An 11080-nucleotide genomic window follows, 5' to 3' on the forward strand; every position below is an offset into this window, starting at 1 on the left:
CAAGGTGCAGTCAGAGGTGTTAGTAGATGAAGGGTTAGTAAAGAAAGAAAGGATTTATGGCCAGCAAGATGAGTTGATGGAAAACACTCATGGAGTTAAAACTAGGTTCGACCGTATGTGGATCCCACGCCATGGTGATCTTAGAAGTCGAATCTTAGATGAAGCTCATAAGTCAAGGTACTCAATCCATCGTGGAGCTACAAAGATGTACCAAGACTTGAAAAGAGATTACTGGTGGCCGGGAATGAAGAATGATGTAGCGGATTATGTTAGTAAGTGCTTAACTTGCTTACAAGTCAAAGCCGAGCACCAAAAGCCTTACGGGAAGATGCAACCGCTAGAGATACCTGAGTGGAAATGGGAACACATCACCATGGATTTCATAACTAAGCTACCTCGTACAGCTAAGCAACATGATACCATCTGGGTGATTGTGGACCGTTTGACCAAGAGTGCTCACTTTCTGACCATACGAAGGGCCATCTCGTCAGAAACGTTAGCAAGCTTGTTCATCAAAGAAGATGTAACCAAGCATGGAGTACCGTTATCGATCGTGTCCGATAGAGATACACGGTTTACTTCTAGGTTCTGGAAGAAATTCCATGAAGCTATGGGGACGAGGTTAAACATCGGTACGGCGTATCATCCTCAAACCGATGGACAGTCTGAAAGGACGATCCAAACCCTTGAGGATATGCTACGTGCTTGTGTTTTAGATTTTGGTGGAAGTTGGGATGATCATCTGCATCTGGCAGAGTTCTCCTATAACAACAGTTACCATTCAAGTATTGGTATGCCACAGTTTGAGATGCTTTACGGTAGATGATGTAGAACCCCGGTGTGTTGGGGTGAGATTGGTCAGAAAGAAATGGGAAGCCTAGAAGTGGTTCAAGAAACATCTTCAAAGTTCGATCAGATCAAAGCAAGATTGAAAGCCGCGCAAGACAGACAAAAATCTTATGCAGATAAGCGGCGACGACCAATTGAGTTTAACGTTGGTGACAATGTGATGCTTAAGGTCTCGCCTTGGAAAGGAATTATCTGTTTTAGGAAAAGAGGAAAGTTGAGTCCGAGGTACATTGGACCGTTCAAGATTGTAAATCGTGTGGGTGAAGTAGCTTATAAACTGGATTTACCTGATGAGTTAGAAGGAATTCATTCAACCTTCCATGTTTCTCATCTGAGGAAGTATCTAGCTGATGACACGTCTCACGTGCCATTGATGGACATTGAGGTTGATGAACAATTGAACTACATCGAGCAACCGATAGAGATCGTTGATCGTAAGGAGAAGCAGCTTCGTCACAAGACTATACCTTTGGTAAAAGTGATATGGAAACACCGCAAGGGATCAGATGCTACTTGGGAAGCCGAGGATGAGATTCGCAAGTTTTACCCTAGTTTGTTTATGTAATAGTTAGGTTTCGAAGACGAAACCTCTTTAAGGAGGGGAGACTTGTAACATCCTAAAATTTAATGTCGAGTAAAGGAAGTTATGTTTAGTGATTTCGCGTAATTAATTAATATCGGGTAAGGAGCGGGTCATGGACTTGGATTAATTGAGATGGGTTAAAATGAGAATGGGCCTTAGATCCATGGGATTTCAGGGATATAAATATCCCCTAAACCCAAAATATCTTCATTTCCATCTTATCCTTTCACACTTCCAAAACACACACACACCACACACTACAACCGCCGGCCGGCCGGAAGAGAGAAAGGCGGCAGATCCGAGGGAGAGAGAGAGAGAGATTAGTTGTGATAACGAGTAAACAAGACCCAAACAAGCTCAAAAAGGTATGATTCTTGATCTTTGAAGTTTAAAGATCCGAGCTTTTAGTGTAGAAACGACCGAAAATGGTCGGGAAGCGTAGTGGGTGATGTTGGACCGTAACAAGGGTGTTAAAATCGCTCGAAATGTTGGACAGAAACCGAAACAGCGGCTATCTGGGCAACTTCGCCCTCATCTGGGCAACTTCGCCTTCAAAGCGATGAACTTCGCCTGCAAGCCAAGTTCACCTGATGAACTTCGCCTGCAAGCTAAGTTCGCCTGATGGCAACTTCGCTGTAAAGCTAAGTTCGCCTAACTGGCAACTTCGCCTGAAGCTAAGTTCGCCTGATGGCAACTTCGCTGTAAAGCTAAGTTCGCCTGATAACTTCGCCTAGAGCTAAGTTCGCCTGAGGTTTAACTTTGCCTAAAGCCAAGTTCGCCTGATAACTTCGCCTAAAGCTAAGTTCGCCTAAGGTTTAACTTCGCTTAAAGTCAAGTTCGATTAGAAAATAAATTAAAAATCTAATGAAAAATGTGTTAAGACAGTTAATGGAAATAAAATTTTTCCAAGCTGACCTGGCAGCTCGACCCCAGCCAGGGGCTCTGCCCCTTGGACCCTGCTAGGGGCTGCCGCCCCTAGACCCCGCTGCCAGGGGCGCTACCCCCGGACCCCCGTTCGTTGTGGGTCATATAAAGATAGAAATACATTATGAGAAGTGATAGTTAATTGATACGTATACTTGTTATACAGTCAGCCGTGCGCAACTGAAGAAAGGGATTACGATTAACGGTGAACGTAACCGTGTTCAGGTGAGTTTCTAGCCCCATTTATATGTTATGTTTTCGGGGCTGTGTGCATACTCAATATGTTTGTTAATACGCTTATCCTAAGAGATAAGTGTATGCCTTATGTGGATAATGTGAAATGTATGAATGATTGCTTGATGGTACGTGAACGATCTTCGGATATTGCACGTACTGTCAGGTTGTAACGCTATGTATAAGGTAAGTATGTTATGTATGTTTATGTGTATGAACGTGATAGAGATAATAAAAGAAAGAAATGATAATGTATGGTTGTATGGTTACGGAAAGGGTACCGAGCCCTAATAATACTCGAGGTATGATGTATGGTTGTATGGTAACGAAGAGGGAATCGAACCCTACTAATATTCGAGAACTAAGGAACCGAACCCTACTAATATTCGAGGAAAGAGGGTACCGAGCTCTAATAATACTCGAGGAAGGAGGGTACCGAGCCCTAATAATACTCGAGGAAGGAGGGTACCGAGCCCTAATAATACTCGAGGAAAGAGGGTACCGAGCCCTAATAATACTCGAGGAAAGAGGGTACCGAGCCCTGAAAATACTCGAGGAAAGAGGGTACCGAGCCCTAATAATACTCGAGGAATGTAGGGCGTAATGCTCTTTATAACGTAAGATATGAAGGTAAGTTAATACAAAAGAAAGTAAGAAAGTAAGAAAGTATGAAAGTATGAAAGTATGAATGAAAGAATATAATGTTATGGTATGGTATGATTATGTGATTATCTAGAACTCACTCAGCGTAGCTGACTTTTAGTATGCACGCAGGTGAGTAGGATGAGGCAGCTCGCTTGAGGAGACACGTGGCATTGAACAAGAGTCTGGCATCTGAAGACTTATGATGCTTTAATTTTAATGCTTTAATGTTGAAAGACAAAGAATGTTTGAGACTAGCTATGAATTATGTAATGTTTTATGAAAGTTTTATATTCCGCGTAAATGTTTTAATTAACTCTGATATTTAGAACTGTGTTTATGAGTAAATCCAACACGAAAGTAGGGCTACCGGTAACGGGGCCTTACAAAACCTAATAGTTTTTACTAGAAAATTCGTATAATATGATGATGCATTTTTGTTCTAATAATATTTATAGATGAAATTATTTGTGTAGGAGAAATATTAAACAACTCATATAGTAATCTACCTATCTATCTATTCTAATAAAGTAAAATAATTGAGGACATATGTCACTTGAAGATTTATTCCTAGCATAGATTTCCCGCTCAATCTATCTTCTATTTTTAACAAAAACATATTTATGTCAGTGAAATCAAAACATATCAACGCATCTTTAAGCAAATAACTAATTACCTAAATTATAATGATTAAAAATATGCGGGAAATTATATACATATAATCAAAATATTTATATTATCTACATTTTTTTTATTAAATCAATGTGTATACATTTTTGAGTGTAGAAGATTAATGTGGTAAAATTCAATTAACGATATTTATAGGTATAAGATGATAAAAACAAAAAGGAAATTATGAATGTGTAACAATTTTATTATGGGGCATTTACATATTTCCCCTTCCTAAACTTTGAAATTACATATTTCCCCAAACCATGCTTAAAAAGCATTGTACATTTTGCATTAAAAACTTGTATCTTGGGGAAATATGTAATTTCAAAGGGTTAGAAAGGGGAAATATGTAGAAATCCCTTTTATTTATCACATATTCATTCAATTTTCATTGATCCATGGAGTTTTTATTATCTCTTTCGAAACTGTAATACAAAACGTGTTTTATTAATGCTAATTTTATATATGATAGTCGTTTTTGTATTATTCATACTGAAATCTTTTATTATCTTTTGTCAGAATGCAATATTCCATTAAAAAAATATAATTACAACTTGTAAAATCACCAAGTGCATCTATTTCGTGATTATCAAGAAATTACGTGAGAACACACCACGTATTCGTATAAATATTCCATTAAAAAATGTAATTTGAACTTATAAAATCATATATTTTGATAAAATATAGGTTTTTTTTAATTTTAATCATTTAATTTCTATAGCTTAATTGTATTTATTTTAAGGGTCTCGTGGATTACACAGGTTCTAAAGATGGTATTTTAATATAAATTAATTAAAATCTCAATCAAGTGATTTAAAAGTTCTAGAACTAGTATTTTAAACCCAAATTAAATTGTTTATGAAACATTCTTTAAACATGTTAATAGGCCTGTAAACGAACCAAATGTTCGGTGAACTATTCGTGTACCGTTTGGCGGAAAGTTCCTTTATTTAATAAACGAACTAACATGAACTTTAATTAAGCGAACGAACATGAGCACATGTTCCGTTCGTTAATTTATGTTCATGAACGTTCGTTTATGTCTGTTTATTTATGTTCGTTTATGTATTAATAAAAAATAATTAAATATTATCTGGACAAGTCATCTACTTAAAGGTTTTATATTTGTTAATTTGTGTTTATTTAAGTTCGTTTATATTTGTGTTCATTTACATTTGTTCATGCATGTTCGTTTATCTTTGTTCAGTTATGTTCGTTTAGATTTTAAACAAACGAACACAAATGTCCACTTTTAAATAAACAAACATGAACATAAATATTTGTTCGATTAAGTGTCCGTGTTCTCTAAAAGTAAAATGAACGAACACGAACATGCCCTTGTTCGGCTTCATTCGATTCGTTTACAAGCTTTAATCATTCACACTGATGAATACATTGGTCTCAATCTCTAGGCTTTACCGATTTTATTTTGTTCGTTTGTGTTCGTGAACACATTAATTTCCTTAATGAACAAATACGAACATAAAATCTCTTTTGGTAAGTGTTCGTGAACATATTATTTTTTTTAACTAAGGAACATGGACAAGGCATTTTTCGTGTTTGTTCGGTTCATTTACCGCCCAACATGTTAAACATCCGGTGTCTGTTAATCATTACATTAAACCAATTATATTATACCAAGTTAAAAAAAGCAAGACACAATATTTACTTGATATTAAAAATCACAATTGCTTGGTTCATAACTTCATATAAAGTGAGGCCTAGAGCTTTTCATTTAGACACTGGCGCCGCCAAGAGAATGACGGAGAAACATTTTAGTGCTAAAATCACCAAATACGTATTGATTTTAGCGAGATACGTGGCAACCACGCAACCATTTAACGCCCTATTGTTTAACTAGTACGTATAGTCTTAAAACTAACTAAAGTATCTTAATTTGTCGTTCCCTTCCCTATTATTTATACCTATTATTTATAGAATATAAATATATTCATAAGGGTTATATTTGTTAACATTCTCTATAGGTACAAATGCCAAAAATAAACTAATGTCACTGTTGCCTAGTAACAATTCACAAATATCTAAATAAAAGTACCTATTTAAATCTTACTACTGAAATTTAGATTTTACGTAAAATTTTAGAGTAAGTGAGATTTATGTATAATGGATAACTTACGGTAAAAATCAAACTATTAAAAAAGTACAATCCAAAACAAAGTCTTAACGACTATAATTAAAACAAGTATGATTAAATCAAAATCCTAACGTTAGCGTACACCCCTAATTAATCCCACCAATTTCTTTCTCTTTATTTTTCCACCGAAATTTTATCTAATTTGGGCCCAAACAGCCGCACCATGACAAACCCATGGGGCCCAAACAAGTGAATAACGAGTTGTCTAATCAGACAAGATAGCAGCATACATCAAAGGGTAAATCAGTAAATCCACATTCACATACATTAAACCCAGCTTTTAGTAGTTTAAATAAATTCCCAATATAACCCTCTTCCGCTGCCTCCAATAACGCCCGCCATTGGAGGATCTTCTGTTCTTGATCGTAAGACCATCACTCGAAGCTTCGTGTGGTTGATTCGGTAGGTGAGGCATGTGGGTTTAATGGGTTCGTGTTGATTTGTTTGGAATCTCTGTGTATGTACGAATCTTTTTTTATTATTATAATATAATAATAGTTTATTATTTGTTTAATGTGTTGGAATTTACCTAGAAGCAGTTCTTTACAGCACGATTATTAGTTTATTTAGGTTTATTTGTGTTCCGATTTGCTATAATTAGAAGGGGCGTGAATTGGGGCTTTTTAATTTGAAATTAAGTTGCTTTCAGCTAAATTTGTTCGGGATTCGGGTCGTGAAACACTTTCAGATTGAAATAATATCACGCGGGTTCTGACTTGTTCGATTAAAAGTCAATCCAATTACGCTAAAATATCTGACACTATGTTGTTTAATATATCCTTTCTCAGGCGGTTTGTGCATATACGTGACGTATCATGTTGCTGATTTGATGGTTTCTTGAGATCTACCCGGGGGATTTAGTTGTGGAAGTTGTCAACCGGGGAAGGTACTGTCTGATTGTGTATTTTTTCTGATATTTCAGTAAAATTGTGGATGATTTTGACTTCTGGTGTGAAATTGTTTGTGATAAAGGCCACTTGATCTGCATGTGATAAAGTTAATGTCTGCTTTTTTGTTCTTTTGTGTTTGATTGTGCTCTATGAGGCTTGTCGCTATGGGCTCCCTCATGGGCGATTTTGGGGCGCGGTGGGCGCGGTACACCGCCGTGGGGCGCGGTGGATAGGGGCGCGGAGGGGGAGCGTGGATGGGATGACCGGCGCCTTCTCTCTCTCTCTCTCTCTTCGGCGCCTTCTCTCTCTCTCTTCCTGTTATTCACACACATACACATATACATATGCATTTATATATATAATGGGGCGCCAAAAGGGGTTTTAACCATAGCGGGGCGTTATAGAGAAGGGCTTCGAAGCCCCCGGTGCCTACGTGGCGCTGACGTGGCACTGTGGAGGGGCTTCGATGCCCCTCACCATAGCATACAGTCTGATGTGTGCTCCAGTAGTAGAAAGTGAAATAGATGCCTAACCGCAAATTTTTTGGTATTTGTCTTTTGAATAGTTTGAGAAGGTATAATGATAGTTGCATTACAAATACATGCATATAGTTCTCAATAGTTATAATTAGTCTCGTATCCTAATTCCAGAATTCGGGAAACATCGTATGTTTTTTGGTAAAACTCATGGGGCCCGCCAATATCCTGCTAACCAACCGGATTAGTAAATCGCAGCTTGTGCGGTGGGAAATATTATATTAGTGTTGGGACTCAAGGGTTAATCATTATAGCAAAAGTTAAAGGTTGTTTATGACTTGCTTTTATGCAATAAAGAAAGCTAAAGTTTGCAACTTGATGTTCTGTACAAAATCTAGCATAATGGTTCAGATCTGGGATCTTGAGAATTTAGATTAAAGGTAGGGTTCAAAAAGTCTTTATATTGCAACAGCAGAGAAAGATTGATTTGATTTATCTTTAAAAGGGCTCGTTGTGTGGTTGAATCGAGCGATTATCTGTGCAGTTTTTATTGATTGCCTCTTCTTTTAAGTTAATGGTAGGAAACAAAGAATATTTGCTTTCAACTTTACACTAAGAAATTTGTCATTTTGAATAACGGGTGGTGGAGTGGATCTAGATACCTCACTTTTAGATATTTCTTAGATTTATTCTTTAAGTTGCGGGTCACATTAGTCTCAAATTGCCTACCTTTTTTGCCATGTAGACCTACAAAACTAGTACTCCTTGATTGCCATTTCACTTTAGTTGAAGACAAAGAGAATCAATGAATCATGTGTAAAGGTTTACTTATTCTACTTTTATGCGACACTTATTATGGTCTTCATAGTGACCGTTGGCCTTAAATTTGATCGCATATTTCGCAAAGTTAAAAGTGAATTAAACTGTAATGATTACCATGGTCCCTTGTATTCGTGTACTGTTTGTTCCATGTTTATTTAACCTTGATTTGACGAAATATATACGCGCGACGTGCTTACGTGGATTAAGGGTTTAGGTGGTTGGTGAAGTTTTAAATATGGAATTTCTCAAAATTGGTAGGTAGACTTTTCCGTGGCGTGTATTTAATAAAATATCAGAGTCATGATTGAGACATTCTATTAGCAAGTTGTTGATTAGTTTACTGTTGCATTTTCTTGATTTTTTGCATTTTAAATTGCATTATGAACCTGTAATAATGTCATGACAGCTTATGCAATCAAATTCATTTTATTTTTTTTTTCTTTAACGAAATATACTTCCTCATATACTTTCTTTCTTGAATTTGCACCCCAAAACAATACCGTTTATAACATAAGTTGTTCTAAATTCTTTCTTTCAGATGGATTCAACTAAGAATTCTTCAAATAAGAGTAGATTGGCTCGTACGTTTGCCAAGGTTATGCATATTCGAGCTGCAACAGGAATCGATAAATTTCAGAGATCAAAGACTCGGGAAAAAGTCAAACATGATACAAAGATCGATGAAACTCATCAACGTGTGTTCTACAACGAAGATGAGAAGCTCAAAAACCGAGCAGTTATGGATGCTTTCATTGCCAAATTATTTGCTGCTATCTCATCTGTTAAAGCTACATACGCCGAGCTGCAATATTTTCAGATCTCTTATGATGCTGATGGAATCCAGTCAGCAGATCAAACCTTAGTCTCAGAATTAAAAACTTTGTCTGAACTAAAGCAATCTTTCTTGAAAAAACATCTTGATGATATTAATATCTCACCGGAAACCACCCAACGGTCGGCTGAAGTTCAAGAACAAAAGAATCTCATAAGAACATATGAAGTAACAAGAAAGAAGTTAGAAAGCCAAAGTAAGCTTAAACAATCCGAGGTCATCTTTTTGAAGGAGAAACTGGAAGAAATCAGAAGAGAAAACAAGATTATTGAGAAGAGATTAAACTCAAGCGGTTCTTTGTCATCATCGTCTCACGAGAAATGGAATTTCTCATCTTTATCACCGACCAATTTTCTAATTGTTCTTAAACAAACGACTAAATCAGTAAGAAGTTTGGTGAAATTTATGATAAGTGAAATGGAATCTGCCAACTGGGATTTAGTTTCAGCGGCTGATTCGATTCAACCGGATGTTGTTTACAGTGATACATCTCATATATGCTATGCATTCGAGTCGTTTATTTGTAACCAAATGTTTGATGGGTTTAACTTCCCAGAATTCGCGAACCCCGATTCACAGTCAAAGATAAAACCGAAGCCCCGAGAATACTTCTTTGATAAGTTCATGGAATTAAAGTCTTTGAAAGCAAGAGAATACATCACATGGAAACCTACTTCAATGTTTGCTGAGTTCTGCAGGTTTAAGTATTTTAAACTTGTTCATCCCAAATTGGAAGCTTCACTCTTTGGAAATATAAGTCAAAGAAACCTGGTCAACGCTCGGAAACTCCCGGAAACCGCTTTTTACGACTCGATTTTGGAAGTTGCAAAATGGGTTTGGCTGTTACATTGTTTGGCTTTCTCATTCGGTCCCGATGAAGCAACTGTGTTCCAGGTGGCGAAAGGGAGTCGGTTCTCTGAGGTGTTCATGGATAGTGTAAACGAGGTGGCGTTTGTTTCGCCGGAAACTTCACTGGAGGTGGCCTTCATGGTGTTTCCAGGGTTTAAGGTGGGTAAAACTGTCATTCAGTGCCAGGTTTATCTCGTTTAACTGTGGACGCGGGTGGGCCCCACAGGCATTAAAGTGAATGGGCTCACCAGAGAGCTTCTTCTTCACATGCCTTTGAAACATGGACAGAAAAACATGTGCATTGAATCTAAAGGGGTTCTTCAGTTTTGTTGTTTGGGGTATGTTACTTTGGGGTAGGTATTATTAGTTAGTAGTAAAGTTTGTTGAACATAATTAAACAGTAATTAAGAGAATATATCTTCCTTGAACTATATTGAATTATGTGTAATCTTGTATACTAGTTTTGCCATATATATATTTAGAAGATATAAACAGTTTTATTTAGCATTTTTCTGTGGTTGTTTTTGAGATTAATGTTGAGATCTGGAGTTTGACTTTGCTTGCTTCATGTTTGACTTTTGTCTAATTTGTAGAGTGATGCTCGTTAATAAATTTTCTTGTTTTGTTTTTTATTTGTTAAAGTATTAAATTATTTTGTTTCTAACCATACGTAGTTATTTATAAATATATGTGTGTATGTATATACTATAATTGTTATATATGTATAATAAAATGTATGTTTTTTAGTTATTTTTGTTGTAGTGTTAATTCTATATTTATTATATAAAATAACAAAAGACTACTAAAATAATAAGCTTGTTCACCTTTTCGAGTCTAGTCCAGGCTCTTTCTTGTTAAGTATGGCTTCATTCTTTTAGTGGCCCGATCTAAAATTCTTACAAGCTAGTTCAGCTTGTTTACACCCCTACATATATTTATAAACCATTTGGAATAATTCTATTTAGACAGAATGACAGAAATTATCTTTTATCTTTCATTCAAATTTCACTCGTTGTCCCTGATCTTCAAAATTGATCTTTTTTGTCCTTTACGTTTCAAAATCCTTCAGCGTTTGTCCTTTTCGCCTAACTCAGTTAAAAATCCTCGTTAAGTCAGGTCATGTACCTTGCACATGAGGGCAAATTAGTCATT

General features: G+C 36.4%; 1 protein-coding gene across 2 annotated transcripts; it reads left to right on the plus strand.

Annotated features, from left to right (window-relative positions):
- Window positions 1-6905: 6905 nt before the first annotated feature.
- LOC143577467 (protein GRAVITROPIC IN THE LIGHT 1-like) lies at window positions 6906-10144 on the plus strand. Of its 2 annotated transcripts, none has more exons than XM_077061296.1 (2): window positions 6906-6945; window positions 8786-10144. In XM_077061296.1, the coding sequence occupies exon 2, from the start codon at window positions 8786-8788 to the stop codon at window positions 10127-10129; it is 1344 nt and encodes a 447-aa protein (XP_076917411.1). In that variant the 5' UTR covers window positions 6906-6945; the 3' UTR covers window positions 10130-10144. The 2 variants fall into 2 exon arrangements, with proteins under 2 accessions (XP_076917411.1, XP_076917410.1); XM_077061295.1 differs by lacking the exon at window positions 6906-6945 and adding an exon at window positions 8458-8501.
- The last annotated feature ends 936 nt before the right edge of the window (window positions 10145-11080 follow it).

Source organism: Bidens hawaiensis, unplaced genomic scaffold (assembly GCF_021521415.1).
Source record: "Bidens hawaiensis isolate Kalapana, Puna unplaced genomic scaffold, B.hawaiensis_p1.1 tig00028623_1, whole genome shotgun sequence".
In the NCBI taxonomy this organism is placed as follows: domain Eukaryota; kingdom Viridiplantae; phylum Streptophyta; class Magnoliopsida; order Asterales; family Asteraceae; genus Bidens; species Bidens hawaiensis.